This window comes from Excalfactoria chinensis, chromosome 1, assembly GCF_039878825.1.
Source record: "Excalfactoria chinensis isolate bCotChi1 chromosome 1, bCotChi1.hap2, whole genome shotgun sequence".
Taxonomy (NCBI): domain Eukaryota; kingdom Metazoa; phylum Chordata; class Aves; order Galliformes; family Phasianidae; genus Excalfactoria; species Excalfactoria chinensis.
In genome coordinates, this window is record NC_092825.1 from 177,705,084 (window position 1) to 177,726,470 (window position 21,387).

General features: G+C 39.0%; 1 protein-coding gene across 28 annotated transcripts in view; it reads right to left on the minus strand.

Moving 5' to 3' along the window:
* DLG2 (discs large MAGUK scaffold protein 2) overlaps window positions 1-21,387 on the minus strand; it is a 981,657-nt gene that overhangs the window by 519,564 nt on the left and 440,706 nt on the right. For all 28 annotated transcript variants that reach the window (XM_072326879.1, XM_072326883.1, XM_072326882.1 and 25 more), the window contains one exon: window positions 11,657-11,818. In XM_072326879.1, coding sequence (XP_072182980.1) covers window positions 11,657-11,818 — 162 coding nt within the window. The remainder of the gene's footprint in view (window positions 1-11,656; window positions 11,819-21,387) is intronic.

Below are 21,387 nucleotides of genomic sequence, written 5' to 3' on the forward strand. Positions count from 1 at the left end.
AATCCAATTTTTCAAGATTATATGTAAACACAACAGTCATCCCTCAGTTTAGCAGTGTTTGGGAAAATGTTGTGCTCAACCCATTCACACATGATCTTACTGAAGTCTACAGAGAGTTCACCCCCAGCCAAATCAGGCCCTCTGTGTTTGTATCTAGAACAGTGGAGCAATACTAACAAACCCCAAATTTCAGTCACGCAAGACCAGCAAAATTCGTTTAGAAGCTGCTATTTTTATCAAGGTTTCTCCCCCTGTAATCCCCTGTGGCAATGCAATGAGCAAGCTCCTATATGGGCTCAGCCTTCTTTTGAATATTAAATTACTGGAGTTCAGAAGAATTTAATTAGTATCTCACCTACTTACCATCTTCCAGTGATGCCTCAACTACAATTATGGCACTACATTACAGGCAATTTCAGCTTAATTGAATAACTTGAGTAAAACCTGGTTTTCAATTGCCAGAATAATCCCTATTAAGATAGCTGTAACTGAGTTATAAACAAAAAAAGGTTGTGTGCATGCTGTGCTACCAGGTTTATGGCAGATACTTTAGCATATTCACCTCTGATATTACCACACTGTCAAAAGGCTTATACTTAAATAACACTGGAAATGCATCAGTGATCTGGTCACAAGCAGCTGAAAAATTACAATGTCAACGCAAGCTGTCAAGTAGGTCCCAAACTTTTAATATACCTCCTTTCAATTTTAACAGTTTATGCCCCTTTCCTCCTAAACACACATACCTATGTGCAGTTTGCTTCAGCCACCATCTGCCTCTCTCTGTTCTCATGGGCACTCAGCCTTAACTGTTTGTAAAAAATACTTTCTTTCAAAACCCTTGTGCCATAAACTCCAACAACAGAGAGCCCCTTGCCCACCTGTTGCCCCTTTCCTTCCAGCTCAGGATAAATATCACATACTGTCCGCGCTCAGTTGAGTTAGAGAGCTCTCTTAATTTCTTGTAGCATCAGAATAGTTCTCTTTATTGTGTTAACCATCTTATATACCATTCACTTACAAGCAAGACGTTCCTGTTCCTCTAACAGTTCTTCTGATCAGTTACTTGGTCCTAGCTCCTCCCAAACAACAGTGATAAGGTCTACCAAAGAGTCTGATAAGCACTTTGGTAACTCACTCACAGTTACATCTTTCCCCACAACATACTTCATATGGAAACAAGAAACAAAAAGGAAAGGACAATGAGAGTGAGGCTGGAAGACAGAAATAGGAAAAAGCCCTGATTGCATTTTTCTCAGGCTGTTTCTTTACTCCATTGCATTGGGGTAGCTCTGAACTGTCTCAGATTCTCCCCATTTTGAGATAATGATCTGCCATAGGAACTCAGCTGATGAACTGTTCCACTTCAGTGAGAAAGTATGAGAACAAATTGTGCCATGATAAAGCCAGTGCTGGAAAAGTTATGGAATGCCACAAATATCTGTCATCTCCACAGTCCAGCTGAACCTGAACAGTTTTTAAATCAATCTGGTAAGGATGTACAGATCACTCTTTGCTGGGATATATATCTACCCTGCTTCTCTGAATCTGTGCTGTCAAAAGACTTTGCCTGTGCTGTGTTCCAAATGAGAAAGGCATAGCCCCAAAGCACAGACATGCACAGTTCTCTTAAAACTTGAGCATGGGAATTCCCAGTAGGCAAAGTGCTAAAGGAGAACATGGGAAGCAAATTAAAATTTTCAAAGGCATCCCAACACTTCGTTTTTAAAATAGTAACAGCATGATGACATGCTGCTGTTCTAACACTTTGCTCAAAACTTTTTTTTTTCCACCAAGTTTAGAAAAATAAATGTTGACATTTCATAGACACATGCAGCTCCATTTCTTCAATAGAATTAGAGATATTAGTGTTTAGTAATCCCTGTGGTCTAGCTAATACTCTTAAATAGAGACAGGATTAAAATTAAAACCACATACTAATCCCAGCATATGTATAAAGGTGTAGACAAATAGCATTTTCCATATTGATAACCTGTCTTGGCTGTTTCTATTGAGATTTGTTTCTCAAAGGCCATTACAGACATTGGTACAGCATAAGAAGCATAGAAGCACCCTTGTTTGCACTTAACTGTTTACATTCCTACTCTTTATCTTGTCATGTTGTCCAAGATACTGAAAAAGTAATGCCATTTCAAAACAGAAAGCAAAGTCTGAACATAAACAGTGTGAAAGTAGCCCAGTTTCACCTAAAACATCTAACTCAGAACTGCTTAGTTTGCAGATTTGTTGCAAAACCAACTGCTTATGGAGTGCTCAACAGGAAACAGCAGCAACTGAAATGTGAAATCAGATGCAAGTGAGATCTTCAAAGGTTGGCTGATGTCATTAACACTCCACGAGTGCTAAACTGTTTACTTTGCACTATTTTGGCCAATTACCAGTAATTAACATAAGCCTTTATACTCACATGCAGCATACTATCACAAAAAACTCTATTTCCCTGCTTGGAATTTGCTCCTCTATTTGACGAAAGCCAAAGTTGGTGACACAGACTTCAAAATAGAAACTTATTTTTTTGTTGAAAACATTATTTTCAGTCCTTCCAATGTTATCAACTGCAGCCATTTTATTAAGTCATTTATCTGGTTTAGATTTGGAAGCACAAAGTTCTACCACTAAAGGAAGATCAAATCCAATGCAGCAATCCATGAAGATGTTTACCATAACCATAATGGAAAAGAGGCTTTGAAAAATCAAAGATTTACATTTTCCTTGAGAAATAGTTACTTTCTGCATTCAACATTATAATTTAATAAGCTAAATTCTCTATCTAATGTGTCTAAAAGAAGTATTCTGTTCTCATTTGGAATATAAAAATTGTAATATAGCATGCTTGAGTCTGTTGGCAGAAAAATTGCACCTGACATTGCTCAGAGTATCTGCAAGTCTCAAAAGACTGAAAGTTGTCCAAAGTGCTGCCATTTCAGTGGGCTGTGACCACCAGACTTGATGATATCCCAGTGTAGTTCACTTTGCCTTTGCTTGAGAGGAGGGGGAAACACGTTACAATTGTAAGAGAGATCAACACAAACTGTTCATAAAGATCATGCTGGAGAACGGGGAAGCAAGGAGAGCTCCACTCAAAGCAGACAAAAAGCAAATTGATCAATGAACAGAAAAGACATGACAACAAGAGGTGCTACATGAGATCAAGACAGTAAACAGGGCAGATCTGAAAGAAGTCACCTGAGTCATCATGACTGCAGAATGTTCATGACATTTTCCCCAACTGTTTCAGATGGGGTAGTTCTACTCTCACTAAGAAATTATTAGAAAGCAATTGACATGGTCTGCTGACATAGATATTTTGCAGGGAACTAAATGGCAAAAAGGATTTTTCATTTGAAAAATCATTCTGAGAAGCTACAGTTAGTGAATGGTACCAACATGCTACCTAATTATAATCCCTAAAGTTCATATTTAAACTATGTTCTTGAGAATAGATGAAAAATAATGGTCTTTTCAGGAAGATCTTTTTTTATCTAGATGCCAGAAATTTGTTTTATTCGTTTTATTCACAGCTCCACACTTCACAAAACATTACTATCACAAGATTAAATAGGAACCACAAGAAACAAGAGTTATAAAAGAAAGCACTTAGAAACAAAACACAAATTAAACTGAGCACCTCTTAGTGAGGCTGACAAGATATCCCTCCATATAGTTTGAAGGCTTGGCCACATCAATTCTATTTCTTCATGCTAAAAGCTGAATTGCAGGATCCATATGCAAACTTCTGCTTTGTATTTTTAACACCTGATACTGAAAAAAAAAAAAAAAGGCATTTTTTCACGTGGAACATCACTGGATGTATAAATGTATAGATCTTTGTTGTAATGAGTGAATTATGAGGTAATTCCTTAGTGAAGAGGTGTTATGGCCATTTAATGTAAAATGGAGAGTATGTTTCCAAGTGTCAGCAGTAGCTGAAGTTTGACAGAAGGGCATTTCAGCTGCTGAGCTCAGGAAAACAACTGGTGTTAAACCTGTCTGACACTTCAGAGAAAAATCCCTCCTCTTACAGTCTGACTAATAACGTCAAGATGCTTTATTGCACTTCTCATGAGTAGGTCATGAAACACTTGGAAAGGTGGCAAGCACTTTAGAGATGCCATACAAATAAACTGATATTTTTGTAGTTACAGACTCACGGAAGGAACTGAGAGAACACACAAATCTTATGTCTGTAAGATCTAGTAACAATTCAATTGATTTATTTGATACATTTCATTTATTTCATATATATATAAATCCCAAGCACCTTTACAATAGTACATCTATTCTTGGTTTATTTGATATTCTATGAGAATGTTATATGGGCAGTGCATCAAGTGAAAACCAGCTTAGTGAACCATGGAGTAGCTTATTCTATGTAATACATTATTGAAAGACAAAAAGGATTCCTAGAATCTCTCATCTTCTGGATTATAAGCAATAGACTTTGCCAAAAATATTTGCAATACATCAGACTTTAAATAATAATAATAATAAGACTCAGGAGCAAGACTAAGAGAAATCTGAGACCTGAAAAGAATGGAAGATGTAACAGCTAATTAATACTAGCACATAAAGCACTCAGCAGATCAGAAACAGAGCAAGGCTCCTAAAAACTGCAATTCAGATTAACATTTGAAAAGACCTGCAATACCTAGAAGGCCTTTCTAAAATAAACAGTGTCCATTGCCTGAAAATATTTCCAAATTCCTTTGAAAATGCCCTTCTTTATTCTTCAGGCAAATCCAACCACAGATAATGGGTTGGTAGACACTGACAGAATTTGCTGTGCTTGGGGGGAGGGAGGGAGGAACACACCTTTTATTCTGTCAAAAAAAAACCTGAAGAAATTGCAAGGCCTGAGGTTTACCTTAACTTGTCAAGATTTTTCCAATTAAATCACACACCGAGAGAGGCAATTTTATGTGGTTTCTTTTTAATTCTAACAGAAGCCAGAAGTATAACAAAATACTGTCTGCAGCAACATATACCATGGGGAAAGTCATCAGTTAGAAATCCATGGCTAAAAAAGTCCAGCACACAGAATAGCACATCTAGGTATGATGACAAAAAGACCGACACCATTCCTCATTAGGAGTTCAACATTCAAATTTTGCATCATTTTTGGATGTGCTTCAGAATGAGATGCAAAAAAATCAATGTCATCCCTGCCCACATGAAACTGAAAAACAAAATATTCTTTTACTGATTTATAAGCTGTGTATTTTGCCTGGAAAGAAAATGAAATTGAAATTCAGAGCTCTTTTTGGTACTTTTCTAAGAGCAGGAACAAGCATAGGCCTATTTGTCTTTTCCCTTTGTTTCATCTTAATCCAATTGCATTTTTATATTAAAAAATGCAAATCACAGATACAGATCTATGATATACGCCTATCTGCTGTTACTGTAAGAGATAAGAGAAAAGCAGTATCTGATTAAACATGTAACAAGCGTCGTATCTTAATGAAGCAACCTACTGAATATTCAGTGAAAATCCACTAGCAGATACAGACTGCAGTATGGGGCTTTGCCAATAACTGCATATTAAAAAGGGGAGGGAAAAAATCACACACAATAAAATCACAACAACATCACAAAGGCGAGGAAGCTAGGAGGGAAGAGATCAAAAGTATTACTGTAAGATCACTGCTACTGGGCTGAGCTACCCTGGGGCTATAAAATGCTTCATGCAGATCAGCTGTACTTATGAAATGTAGTCAGTGTAAGCACAGAAAGGGATGCCAGATCAAATTTTAGATGGGTTGCTAATATATCTATGCATACATTAATGTGTCCTCTACATAACCTCAATTTTGCAACTGCAAGACAAAACTTCAGACTTCTGTTCCTCACATCTACCACAACATCAACTACTCATAGGCCTTCACTACCTTTAGGAGCCTCACCAAAGAATGAAAGCATGTGATATGGCACAGCCTCATTTACTTGTCACACCTGAATCACAGAAATTTAAACAAATAATTCAGCCTTATCCACTTCCCTATGGGAACTTCACCTCTGCCATATTATTCTTCCACAGCAAGACGATGATGGATGTTCAGACTCTTCCGAAAACAAGTAAGGCTTCTTGTCACATTTAGATATTCTCCATAAAATCATTAGAAACTACATTGACATAGGAGAATCTGGCAGGGTAACACTGGAAGCTGCAGTCTAACTCTGGTTTCCTGGTAGATGGAGGTATTTACAGGAGCAGAAGACTTTCCTGCAACTGCTAAAACAGCTCCACGAGTATATTTTGCAATGCTGTTTTGAAGCTCTCCATGACCACTTCTTGACTTAATCTACAACTCAAGTGATCCCCTGAGACATCATGAGTCTTGGACTTTGTTGTTTCCATTGTATGTGTGACCAGTGCATGACTTTGTGATTAATACAGAATTAAGTAGTAAAAAAATAGAAAATCATACTCCCAGAACTTTCTGAAGAACAACAAAAACAACAACAACAACAAAAGTATAAAATGTTTTGATCTTATCTTTCCAAGTGTGCTTCTGAACTCAGCTTTTATTGAAGACTGTATTAAAGAATCATAGAATGGCCTGGGTTGGAAGTGACCTCAAGAATCATAAATCTCCAAACTCCTGGTCACAGGCAGGGCCACCAACCTCCATACTAGACCAGGCTGCCCAGGGCCCCATGCATCCGGTCCTTGAACACCTCCAGTGATGGGGCATCCACAGCCTCTCTAGGCAGCCTGTTTCAGAACCTCACCACTTTCTCTGTAAGAGAACTTCCCCCTGACATCAACCTAAATCTTCCCTCCTCCAACTTAAAGCTGTTTCTCCTTGTCCTGCTGTGATCTACACTTTAAGAGTATTAATTCATAAAATAAATAGATTTTATCCAATCTACCTTTTTAGACTAAAAAATGCTGCTCTTTGTGACAGTTTACAGGAAGTTCAGACTAAGGAATTATACACAGATTAATTAATAACCCGAGATTATCCTTAGAGTCTCTTCCCCCTCTTTGTAAGTTTGTCAGAAAAGCACAGCAGCTACCATCATAAGATCTGACTCATGCTGGGACAAGACAGGCTTCGGAGGTGATGAAAGCTGTTTCATTAGAGGCAGAAAAGGGGACATCCAAATTCAAGCAGCTTCTGCAGGAATGACCTTCCTGCACTCAGGCAGATAGAAAGGATGATAGGAGCACTCTATGCACTCACCAGAAGATGAGAGTTGAGAAAAGGAAACCCGGTTTTGAGCAGAAATAATGATCAAGTGGCATTGTCTTTTCCACACTCCATATGGGGGACCACAAATAACTGGTAAGATAGAGGCTTTTGACATCACTAACAAAGAAAAATGAATGGAATCAACATACTTTGCTAATAGGATAAGGAAATTTTCTGGAAAACAATTTACACTGGTGTTAATTCATGTATAAGCTCAACTACAGAGACCTCTAAGGAAACAAATTGCTCATTTGCTTTGTATGGAGAGGACTTTCCCTTTATCCCACAAGAAATTCATTCCATCAGTTCTCACTTTGTATAAAGTAGTAGCAGCCATTCTGAGCTGTATGTGAGCATGGCCTGGCAGCAAGAGCAGGAGGAGTACGCAGAGCAGCTCCTTTTCTTTTTATAGAGCAGGGCAGTCAAAGAAGAAATAACTGAGACAACTGAACTTCCTTATTTAAAAATAGCTTAGGATAAGATAATAACAGTGATTTACATGCTACTTCTTTTTAAACAGCTGCCATTGATGCTTACACTTAAACCTTGCTTTAAAGAGTTAAGTAACAGGAATAGCCTGGCATTTAAAATATGCAAGAAACCACAGAGATCCAAGATCCTTGTATAGATTTTTACTTCTAGGCTTATCTACAGAAAGAGGAGCGTACTTAAAAGAACAAGATATCTAATATCACAATAATGCTAATAAGGTTCATTCAGAAGCCGGAGGTTTCCGTCATTTAATGAACACTGATTAGCGTTATTCCTAGGAGGAAGGGAATGAGAAAATTACATCTTTTGGAGACAGAACTTGCATGTCTAAATTCCAGGTATGTCTATGTTGTACTCAGATTTCTCAACACACCAGTGCTTCTGAAGGCACCTGATTTCTAACAAGGCATTTTTACTGAACTAGCACTTTCTAAGCTATATGAAGACCTCAGTATCACTTTCCCGAAGCTGTAATAGTCTGATCAAAGGACTCTGAGCTAATCGCACCATCTAGTGTAGAACAGGGGAAAGTGCAGTACAACTATTTCAGTATATTAACGTACAATTTTATTCTGTGGACTAAAAAAGCACATTTTCCTTACCTTCACAAATTGTAAAGAACATTTATCATCACAGTATGTCAACTCTTGCAAAGAACTGCTGAGGTGCTAACATTTTCCCAAATGTTAATTCACTGACGTAACCAAAAACTTCCTTTTAAACTTCTGTGTTTGACATTCAAAGTTGCTGAAGCTATTGCAAATGTTATCTTTTCCACACTAATAGGTAGATCAACCTTTAGCAGAAGCTTGCAGCTTTCTAACATTTAGCACGTACAATGACTGTGTCGAGTGTATAGAAGATGCTACCTGACAGTACATGAAGAAATCTAAGGGTGCAAAAGTAGAAGTCACAATGAAAAGAGGCTCCTCTGTTCATCATAACTGTTCTTTCTTATTGTTATCTTTCAACAGGAAGTAATCTGGCTACTGTCCATCAAGGTATAGGGACTCAAAAGATAACAAGACTTGTCTAGCCAGTATTCACACTCATGAAGAGTTTTTAGCATAAGTAGTACCTGAGTGTCTCAAAGACATATTCAGAATGGTTGAGGACTATATTTCTGATTATTCAGCGTATAAAACTGCTGAGATCTAAAAGAAAATTTGCTTTACAGCTCAGTATCTGACAAAACCCAATCTCTTTGAAGTATCCAATAAAGACTAACTTCACTAGGATAATTGTGAACTACATCAAAGTACATAATCCAGAAAGTGAAACTACAGCCAAGTTCTATACCAATTTGTACAAACAACTCAGAATCCATTATAAGATATATTTGTACTATACAACAAGATACATCAAGCATTTGAATTGTACATTTCTTCATACAGAAGGGATGAATCCTTGTGCTGAGGATTAGAAAGTCTTTCAAAAATCCCTGCAACAGCGTACTTACAAATATATGCAGTGGTAGACACAGGTCAATGGTTTATCCTTCTGAATCTCAACTATTCACTAAACTTCTAGCTGTAATGATGCAAGACTGTGATAAAAACCTCAAGCTGCACACTGAGATATTTACTAGGAACTTTAGAGTGAGGGCAGGGTGATGGTACCAAGCACTCTACCTGAACAGACAGGGTGTAAATAACTCTTAGGGCTTCCCGAGATGGCTGTGGTGCAATTTATTTTACAGCTGCTCTGGAGGGGAGCTTTCTAATTGCACCAGCTTCACAGGTTTCTTTCCAAGTGAACACAAATGCATGGAAGAGGTCAACTTTTTCATAAGTGACTGGAGTTTGGCAGAGTAAAAAAGTGAGGTTATTAAGGTGGACATGTGGCTCAGCCTTGGGATTATCTTTTGGTTCCAAAACATCTTTGTTACATTATTTTCATGCTCAACATTTTCATTTTATTATATTATTAAGCACAGTATAGTGAGAATTCATTGCAGCCTTTCAGTACTTAAAAGAGGATTATAGAAAACAAGACTAACTTTTTTACACAATATGATAATGATATGACAAGGAGGAATGATGTTAAACTAAAATGGGGAAGATTTAGATCAGATTTTAAAAGGAAGCCTTTTATCCAGAGCATGGTGAGGCCCTGGCATAGGCTGCCCAGAGAAGCTGTGTATGCCTTGCCCCTGGAGGTGCTCAGTGTTAGGTTGGATGAGGCCCTGGGCCTCATCTGGTGAGTGGCAACCAGCCCATGTCAGAGGAATTAAAACCAGGTGGCTCTGACACCCCTTCCAATCCAAGCCATTCTATCATTCTGTGGTTCTGTGACACTACTGTTCTACTATTCTATCATTCTATGATTCATTCTATGAAATACATACTTTGGGAAACCATCCCTGTTATCAGTGCTCTTTGAAGCCATTAGACACAAAAGACCATCTCAGAAAAACTTCATTGAGAGGTGCACCACGCTGCTGCAGATCCCACTGTGAAATACAGGTAAGTCAGGCAGCTAATTTAACCCCGCTGTGTCAGGGGGCCACCCCCATGCCCATGCGACTTGCTTGCAGGCTGGATCAGGCTGACAGTCAAAGTGACACAGAAGTTATGGGATCCCTCTCAGTACAAGCAAAGTTGTGACTTTGATTTACACACAGATTCCCTTTGCAGCAAATGTCCTGACCTGTAGCCAGCAAGCAGAGGCAAAACGAGTCAGCCTTTCCAGTGCAGCCAGCTCTCATTGGAGTTTCCTGACAGTTTTATCCCACTCCAACCACCAGTGTCTTCTCAGTCATAAAAGCAGAGCTGACAAGATGTATTTTGACTTCAGCATTTGTTCTATATCCCCCGAGCAGAATTTCAGCAGTTCCATATCCCACACAAGAAAGCAAAATATCTAAATTGCAGGCACATTCCCTGGGAGGGCACAATAGAAGTAGAGAGGAAGCATGCCCCAGATTTAGCTGTTATTCAGTGCAGCCATGTTTGTGCAATACTGCTGTGAGGAAGTGGAATACTGAAAAGCATTTAGAAACAGGATGAAAAATTTGTAGTTCAAAAAGCCCCAGTAAACTGTTCTGACTGGCTTTTGGAAAGTTTTAAATGGTATGTCTCAAATATGCAGAAATTTATGTAATATGAATCTGCTGAATGGAAACTTCTGTTGATCACTGGAAACAAAAGTGAATCCAAAGTACATAAAGAAACGTAACACTGGCGGTTTCTACAGTAGAATTTAGGTAGGCAATGTGGAAACCTTCTGAAGCATGAAAAAGCAAACTACGTACAAACTTCACAAAGAAATAACAAGAACATCAGAAAAAGACTGTTTCACATGGCTATTCCACGAAGGCTCGATGAATGCCAGATGAATTAGCATCAGTCTTTAATAGTAAATATTTGCTTTCACTTACCACCACACTGTAATCACTCTGCTAGACAAACAATGCCCATTTCATAACCTTTTGGCACTGGAATGCACAACACCCGTCTGCCTTGTTAGCTTCTTACTTAACTGCCTGAATAAATCCATTAGCCAGAACATCACCACCATTATTAAAAATACTTCTTTTTTTTTCCTCCCTTTTGCAGGCAGGAAGAAAACAACAAGTAATACACATACTATCATGCTCCTTTTATTATAGGAGTTTTAGGATCTTCTTGAATTCTTTTTGGTTCATATCCAGGCTCACCGTGAAGATAAATGTTTTGCCCAGTCAAATGTATCAGAGAACACCACACACACACACATACACAAAATCCCTGTAAATAGTTGCTTTGACACATAAAGGTGTGTCTGTATCCTTTGCCAGCTAAACCAACACCTACTGCAATACAGCAAGCCTCAAACTCCAGACAGAGGACAATCAATCTGAACCAATACATTTCAAAACACAGCTTGGCTATTTGCACAAGATAAGGTTCTCAGGGACTTCACCTTATGCATTTTCTCATGCTGGAGAATCAAAGCCACATTGATCCTACCTTCAAAGGAGAAATGTGTGACTGTAAGACATATCCATGGACATTCTCTATTTGAGACAAGTTCTTCTCTGACACGTGAACAAGCTCTGGGCCTCTCACTTCATGGGTCAATCGAGGTAAAGTATGATCGTGTGGAGCATCCTCATCTTGATAACGGTATTTCTAGAAAAAAAGAAAGATAACAAGGAGGGAGAAATAAGTTTTCAGGAAGCAATGTCTATGTATTAATATCAGGTACTGGATAAACTATCAGACATTAATATAACTCCTGGGTTTTCTAATTTGTTCTAGAGAGAATACTTAATTCTGTTTTTAACATTTCATCAGTGAGAATAAGACTAGTACATAGCTTGCTCCAAAAGTAATGCTCCTGTATTTTCCCACTGAAACTACAACAAAGAACACAATAACATTATTTGATGGAGCCACTTCTCAGCTACATAACACTATTTTTCAATACATTAACCACTATTGCCAATATATTTTTGCCAGTAATGAACAAGAGTGTGCATGTTGCACTAGTAAAAGTCTGCACCAGTAAGGGTGACCCTTGTTATCACCATTGCTGAAACACAACAACCACCACCTCATTGTGCTCATATCCACTCTTTGGTCCCCATAAATGCCCAGCAAGTATTGATGAATGTCATTGGGTTCCATTTTTCCTACATGAAGGAATTCAGTCCCACACTTTGTCTTTTTTTCTGCGTGGAAGAATTTCATACCTTGGCTTCATACGCACTTCCCTGTCAGAACATGTTTTAGTTAGGCTGCCCCTCTGCTGCCATCTGCCTCATGGCAACAAAATGTAAGGGAATACTCATGGGAAGATTCAACTTCCACTGCCATCCCACCAACATTCACCTTCAGTGTCATGGGCCAACACAATAAAACAGGAGTCACTGCTTTTGGAGCAGCCCTCACATCATCACACAGAGACAGCAGATTTGCTATCTTCATATAGACATCTGAGAGGACGTACTGGTATGAGCCAGTACTGACAACAATGTTATGTTGCTCTGCTGAGTCTTCTCACATTTCACACCCTCACAATAATAACTGCTCTTTTATAGCTTTTCTGAACAAAATATTTTTTTTTTCCATTTCACCACAGTAAACTGCAATGCATTTCCATGAAGACTGCAGTTCCTGCAGACTAATTGTGCTGTGAGGTGTTTTAACTTCCCTTTCCACAGAGAAGCAACAGAAGAAAGAGAGAAAGCAAGCAGCTTGACCATAACATGAAGGAAGTAACAGTAACCCTCAAAATCAAACTGGATTTCTAGACCTCTATACTCCTTTTCATAGAGACACCATCCCTTCAGAGAGTGGGCTTAGCTGTGTTCTTAGTAGGTCTGATGTGGAATTGACTGTGGGTTTCATCCAACTTGGCTTATTCTATATTGCTAATGGCTGAATCAGGACTGGGACAGAACCTTCCTCTCCTCGCAAAGCCAAGCCCTGCAGCCCCCAGTTGCTAATACCTTGCCTTTTGTTCCCAGTGCACATACAGCAGTTTTGAGGGATAAAACTACAGAATGGGTAATTTCCCCAGGCTGAACAAATCCACCTCCCTCAGCCTTTCTTCACAGGAGAGGCACACCAACACCCCGGTCATCCTTAAGGCCCTTCCCTGGATCAACTATAACCTATAACAGCTCCACATCTTTCTTGTGCTCACAGTGCTTTTTAGTGTAACTGTAAATGCTTTCATTTGAAAGGTATGTTCTCAAACACTGCAGCGTGTGGAATCAAAGGCTATGGAAAAGGCAAAATCTAAGACTTATTTAGATGTCCACACAGGAAAACAAAGGTGTCTCAAGTTCAGGTATGCTCATACAGATTTTGCAAAGCAGAATTCTCTGCTCCTCCTGCCACTCATTTTGAGCACCAGGTTCTGGTGCTTCATTTTTTGCATCCTTCCAAAGGAAATCATCCTGGTTTATCCCCACTTTCACCCTGATACATAGAAGTGGTTCAGCATTTGCCAATTATTTTTCAAACACCCACGTGACATGATGGATTCACTTTCTTCTTTCTGGGATATGCCTGCAACCCTTTACATGCTTACTTTTCAGATAACATAAAGAATGAATACATAAAATGACTGGCAACAGACAAGTATTCTTTGGGCAAGAAGCCACCAGCGTAATAGACAGTACTCCAACCAATGTCCCATTAAAGTCTTGGCACGCAAATAACTTAACCCCAAAGCGATCCATTATATTTTGAATCCAGCAAGTACTCTTTCAAAAAAGACTGCTACTCAGAGACACCCTTTCTAAAGTGAGTCATTTGCTAAAAGGTGGTTTTGAGAAAGAGCTGCAGAACACCAGACTCATCCCATCTTCTTGGGAAATGACAAAATGAAAATGTCCTGCAACCACTTTCCAAACAGGCATGACATCAGTGGCTGAAGCCCTGAGGAGACTTGGCTGGATCATTCACTCAGCTAAACAGCCACAAAAAGCAGCATAAGGTGGTATTAAAGAAAGAACATTTCTTCATGTCCATCAGTAAGTCCTTCTCCCATCACTGCACTGCAGTGTGCACATTACATAAATGAAAGCCAAGTCCCAGAGTAGGTTGGCTGACCATGAGCCCTGTGCTCCTGAAAAGCAGAACATTTTGAAGACTTTTCATTGAAAACATATATTTTCTAATTGAAGTCTATAATTTTATCTGATAACTATGTATTTCCATAATAAATTATTTAATATCCACTTTTATTTGCCATAACCTGGAAAGTTCACAAAACAGAATGCTACTTTTCTATTTGTCTTTATCTCCCTCCCACCTTCAGGCCAGCATTCCCATTACTCATAAGGTAGAAGCCTAGAGCATTTCTGGGTCAATCCTGTTACATCTTCGCGTCATGTTCTTAGCACCAAACTTGTTGATTTTCATGCATCTCTCCTCCTACATCATCTCCTCACTGAAACGCCTTCAGCAGTAAACCAAAGCAGCTTGACACAGCAAAAAGCCAGGGGTAAGGAAAGTTTCTGAGAATGCAAGGCTGAAAATATCAAACCAGAGCTGAGATTCTCCTGCAGGAATGCGTTGTTTGTCTACATTATTGTGTCCAAATGGATTCCAGCAAATTTACTTGAAGTTACCCAGTTCCCTAGAAACTGAGCTTTCTGTGAGGGTTAATTCAAATTTCTGGAGGGAAGGGCATGATTGCACGGAAGTGCTACTCTTCATTTGACAAAAGAACAGGTGGATGTCTTATGATAATTAAATTACAAATCAGTGCCTGCTGCTGACAGAGTATTGTACGCTGCCAAGTAGCATCAGATATTTAAAATCCTCTGTAATTACCTATAATGGGGGAGTAGAGTGTGCTGCTGTGAATTTTTAATATGAACGTGCTTTTTTTTTATAAGCGATCATTCTCTCTAAAATGTGAGATTATTGCAGCATCACTGCTCCTCAAAGCGTACTGTCTAAAGGAACATTCCTAAGTCTGTGTTTGTCAAGCAGATGTCAGCTAAACAGGACTGAAGATGTGAGTCCAACAGAGTGAATGGTCAAAACCCTTAATTTTGAGCAAAGCCAACTCTCCAGAAGAAAAGGAAGCAAAAGAAAGAAAAAAAAAAAAAAAAAAGAAAGAAAAAAAGGAAAATACATGATCAGTAACAATTCTGTGTCCAGTTCTGGGCTCGCCAGACAGGAATCTCTTGGAAAGAGTCCAGCGGAGGGCCACAAAGATGGTGAAGGGCCTGGAGCATCTCCCCTATGAGGAGAGACTTAGGGAACTGGGTCTGTTTAGCCTTGAGAAAAGAAGGCTGAGAGGGGACTTGATCCAGGTTTATAAATACCTGAGGTGTGGGAGCCATAGTGGCGAAGTTGGTCTCTTTTCAGTAGTGCGTGGGGACACGACCAGGGGTAATGGGCTGAAACTTAAGCATAGGAAGTTCTGCATGAATGTGCGCAAGAACTTCTTTACAGTGAGGGTGACGGAGCACTGGAACAGGCTGCCCAGGGAGGTGGTGGAGTCTCCTTCTCTGGAGATATTCAAGACCCGCCTGGACGCCTACCTGTGCAACGTGGTGTAGAGAGCCTGCTTTGGCATGGAGGTTGGACTCGATGATCTCTAGAGGTCCCTTCCAACCCCTACAGTTCTATGATTCTGTGATTCTGTGAAATTACAACAGCAAAATTAAAGCATATGAATGGAAACAGAGCTATTCTTACAATCTGTATTTGTTAGACTGCCAGTGAATTAAGCTCTTTGGGAATATGTCATTCTAGCTGGGGTCAAAGAGGATTTTCTTAGAGTCCTAAGTACTCTGTGTAGGTACCGCTGTTTTGCTTCACAGAAAGCGCAAACCGAATGCTTCATTTTAGATTAACTGATCTGTGCCCTAAGCTGAATGTGATCCTACTAAAGTTGCCATTCCAAGGCACATGTCCCTGTTACTCGTATGACTGGATCACATACTTCAAAACATTACATATCTGCTAGCAATGAGAGATGCAAAAGAGAGCAAAGCTCATTATAGGAATCACAAGGCTCTACAACATCCTGTAGAGAGCACCCAGGAAATGCTGGTCTAGAGTGGCTCTCAACTTACAGGAAAGTACCCTGACATCTGTAAGATACAAAGATGAATGAATCAAGGTAAAAATTAGATATGTCTTCACTCAAAGCATTATCACAGATTCAGCTAATAGAAATGGAAAAAACATGCTGCAACATTCTATGAATTGGTAGTCCTTTCAAGAGTAGATCCTGTTTCCAATCTCCTTTTTAAGCCAGTTTACCAGGAAGATATTTTTAGTTAGCATAGTAAGTTTTGTCAAAGGAAACAATAGCAGTACTACATGTTTTAGCTCTTAAGCATCAGCATTTAAAATCTCAAATCCTATTATGTTTTACAGCCATCCTCGGTATATGTCAGACTTCTGCAGACCTTAGAAGTGGCAGGCCTTCATATAACCCACATAATTTGAAGAAGATCACTGGGAAAGCAATTTCTGCAACAAAATTTCTGCAGGATACAATGATCCCTTAAAGATTCAGTCACCCCATTGCAGTCTGGGGCTAGACTGAGTCCCACTGCAAACTTCTCCTCATCCCTTACTGACTTGCCTCTTCCCTCAGACCAGGATTTGAGTTGCTTTGAAATACCCTGACACTAGTCATCTGCAGCAATTCTTATTGGAACTACTAGAACCACTATTTCTTATTGGAAACTACCTTTGAGTAGGTCTAGCAACAATCCCCTTCTGTATGATATTAGGTCTAGAATTCAATGCACCAAATTGGTTCACACTCTTAGCTACAGACAAAAGCTATCGATGTAAGATTTGGTCCATTTAGACAAAAGTTTAATCCATGAAGACCTATTAAAAATCTCAGCACCCCTTTGTCTTGCTTTTGTGATCAGTGGTCTTTGATGAGTTGAATTTTACTGGCATTTCTCTTTAGAGGCAACACATTTCAATGTCATACAGATGAGTATCTTGAGAAAATAAACTTTATGATTTGCACACATGAGTCCTTGGGCATTCATCCAATCATGAGTAGAAATAACGTTACTCATTCAACTGATTGCAAATGAGCAACACAGCTTGAATTCTGAATATTTGCAATCAATCTATAGAGTAAAAAGGGAAAAAAATACTCTTCTCGTTACATAAAATGGAAGAAATCATGATCTGCTTGCCAAGACTGTGGAAGTAGATTAAGAAGCTTAAATCTTTGAATAATTATACTTATTGTGAATGACTTGCTCTTTTGCTTATCAAGTAGATTTCTAACAAGCTTGTCACTGTCTCACAGCAATACCTTTTATCCAAGAAGCCTGAAGAGCTTTACAAGTGGTAGTCAAGTCTGATAATATCCTGTTGAAAAAGAAGTGTACGCATCATCTAAAGGTGGGAAAAATTAGGCACAGAACTACAACAGCTTGCTCAAGGTCACAGAAATAATCAATTAAGCTATGACAGAATTGAGGAGTTTTCCTGTTCTGCTCTTCTGAGCTCAAGATCTCATGCAACTACAGTGATGTTAATAATAATAATTACTACTAATAATAACACAATTCTAGGTTGGCCACTGCCAATGTAATTTTCTTTTAGTGTTCTCCCACCACCTCCCTGCCAGGCTTCAGGAAACAGAAGAATTTTTAAGGTCAGGAATTAGGTTTTTCTTTGCACTAATTTAATAGCAAGCAGTGCTTTGTTCAGTTTATATTGTGTTATCTCTAAGAAACAGGTAGTGAATTTTAGATGACAAGAGGCTTCCTGTAAGAACCAGATTGTTTCAAGGAAGGAATTCTGTCAGCAGTGAACAACACTGAGAGCCTGCATGGTTTTTCTACTTTGTACACCAAGAAGTTCATTTATTTGGAGGGGGAAAAAAAACAGCAAACAAATTATTTGTTCCCTCAGTTAACTGAAATAAGCAGGTTAGGCCCATTATATGTAAAATGTTCCCACTATTTAAGAAAAAATAAATAAAAAAAATAGGTAAAATGCACTGTAGTTAATTTTTTACAGTATTGTCATGTGTGTGTATATATATAGAAGTATATATATATAAATCTTGAAATAATTTTACTTTTCATCGTGGAAATGAAACAAATATTGACAAAAGTACCTCTTTCCCGTATTAGCTGGACGTAGTTTCACCTTTTGCTCACAAGATGGCACAAAACTCTCGAGTTACAGCATGTTCTTGCAACTGTGAAGTATTGCAGAGAAAAAAAAAAAAAAAAAAAAACAAAAAAAAAAAAAAAAACCAAAAACGAGCTATGCAGTCTCAAAAAGCTTTAGACTATATTTACTTTGAACTGACCTGGTACAACATTAGAAAAAGACTGCAACATTGTATAGTAAGTACATATATACATGTTATAATCATACTGACAGCAGGCAGCTAGGGAAAACTAGCAATTCATATAAGCCTCAAAAATAAAAAGAAATGAGGACCCTACTGGTTTTTGAACACTTCAGCATGAACAAAAACAAACTGTATTGACAAGATTGAGACTAGTCCAGAATGCTGCATTCCTGAAGGAATTCTAAATCCTAATTAAAACCGCCTGCATGCAAATCTGTACCATGAGGTATTCATCTCCATATGCTGCATCACATTTGGACCTGTTAACAGCATCAGTTTAGCCCTCTGGAGGTTGCTAGTTGCTATCCAATCATTTAAAATAGATTTTTAACTTGAAACACCCATATGAAAAAAAGACATTCTAAGAGGGTGGTTTTGCTAGTATTACTTGATGAATGTGGCAGCAGACTATAGAAATTAGTAAACGTTCAAAAATAAAAAATAAAAATAGATAAACAATCAGTATTAGCTGGACTAAGCTGAAGCAAACACGTGGGTGAAACCATTTGGTTTGCCAGCATCAAGCTGTAGCCACTTCTCCACCCTTTGTCTTGTTAATAACATCACTTGCATACCTCTTTCCACAGTTTTCAACTTTTCCTTTCAAAACTCCTTTTCTGTTGTGTCTGTATTATGAGAAGAACTACAGAAGTCGTCATGCCTCCTTAGCTCCTCCTCTGGGCTCCATTGCTGGGCTTGAACATGATCCAGCAGTGTGCCCAGGTGGCCAAGAAGACCAATGGCATCCTGGCTTGTATCAGCAATAGCACAGGAGTAGGGAGGCGGTCATCCCTTTATACTCAGCACAGGTGATGCCACACCTCAAGTGCTGTGTTCAGTTTTGAACCCCTCATTACAAGACTTTGAGGCATTGAAAATGTAAAGGCTTTGGAGCACAAGTCTTACAGGGAGAGAACTGGGACTGTTCAGTCCAGAGGAGGCTCAGGGGAGATCTTATCCTTCCCTACAACTCCCAGAAAGGAGGTTGTGGGAAGATGCAGGTCAGCCTCTTCTCCCACTATCTATAGAATGAGAGGAAACACCCAAGTTCTGCCAGGGAAGGCTAGATATTAGTAAAAATTTCTTCTCTGAAAGAGTGGTCAGGTACTGGAGTGGCCTGCCCAGTGGGGTGGTGGATTTACTGTCCCTGGAGATAATCAAGAAATGTTTAGATGTTGTACTAAGGGAAGTGGTTTACTGGGAAGATGGTGGTAGAAAAGTGGTTAGACTAGATGATCTTGGAGGTCTTTTGCCACCTTGGTGATTCTATGATTCTTCTCTTCCTATAACTTCTTGTGCAGCCCTGTATGTACCATGTCTCCCCTCCCATTCCCTGATCCCCTCAGCTCTGCTGCTTCACTCATCTAGTATGGATGCACTGAGCCTCACAAATTCTTCTCTAGCATCTCTTGCATCACCTGGAGTACAGCTTCTGCTATGGGGCAGCTGTACTGGGGTTACTGCAAAGCAACTGAAGAGGAAAAGAAGGTAAATGCTACCGCTTACAGTTCAATTTTCTCAGAGGGCCAAGCCTTTGGTGAAAATGCAGCACAACAAAACAACCTGCTTTTATATCAGAAGATAACAAACTAATCATGTAATCTAATAAATAGATAATATATGAATATTGCCCAATTGCTTGCCCTTCCTGTTTTCCCTACCATAAATATTTTATTTTAGTTCATCTCTGCCCTGCACACTACACCATACACCCTTTGTGTTTTGCAGCAGATGCCTTCTCCCAATCTTCACACTTGGGTGTCCTACTTAGCTGAATTTATACAAAACATTAGGCTCCTCTTCCTACTACACACTGCTAGTGACTTCACAGATATCCAGTTATAGTGAATAAAACTATGCAAGTGATCTGTTATACATACATCTATGCATTTATTTAAACTTATAACTATACATTTAATTATATAATATTTCAGTGCTCTTCCAACCCTTTTTCAGTAGCACAGCACTGACTGAATTACTGTGAAGAGAAACCAAGATTATCCACTAACTGCATCTCACGCACTCATCTCCCCTATGCTTCCCTCTCACCCATCCCACTCACATATGCTGACCAGGTTAGTCAAGATTTGTTGGAACCTGAATGATGCACTTATTGAGCTCCCATCCCCATATCAAGATTCATCAGCACTCGTAGAGGAGGAAAACAATGGAGTAGGAAAGAAAAGTCAAAGAGGAGTAGTGTGATTTGTTGAGATAGCAGTAATGGTAAGAAAAAGAAATGTCAAAGTATCATCCCAAGTCCTCATCTTCTTTTTCACAGATACATACTTAACCCAGTGCAAGCAGCTTAACATGTCCATAGTACAATAAGCCAAGAGATCTAGTGTGTAATGACAAATTCAAGGAAGGCTGAACTTGAGATTTTCTCAGGAAGGAGGAGGAAAAGAAAAGTCATATCAACAGAAACTGGAGCAAATGTGTATGAATGCTGAAGCTAAGTTAGTAAAACAAGGAAAGAGAAAGAATTCCAGCATTTGTACGGCTTTGTTTCTCAAAAATACCTGTGACACCCCTAAGGGAAGTGTTTATCTCATCTCCTTCAATTAGCAAAAGCTGCTCTCAGCAGTTACTGCTGAAGTAGGAGAAGACTATGGCTCTGCCCCAGGGAGCTGTGTAGGCTTGATCCAGGTCTCAGAGTCATTTTAAGTTTTGGCCCCACCTTTGCTCACACATTCCAAGACTACTTGAGTATAGTTATTTCATAGAATCATAGAATTACTCAGGTTGGAAATAACCTTAAAGATCACCTAGTTCAACCACAACCTAACCATATTACCCTAACTCTAACAACCCTCTGCTGTCGTGCTCCTGAGCACCACGTCGAAATGGTTGTTAAACACATTTCCACTGATAGCTTTGC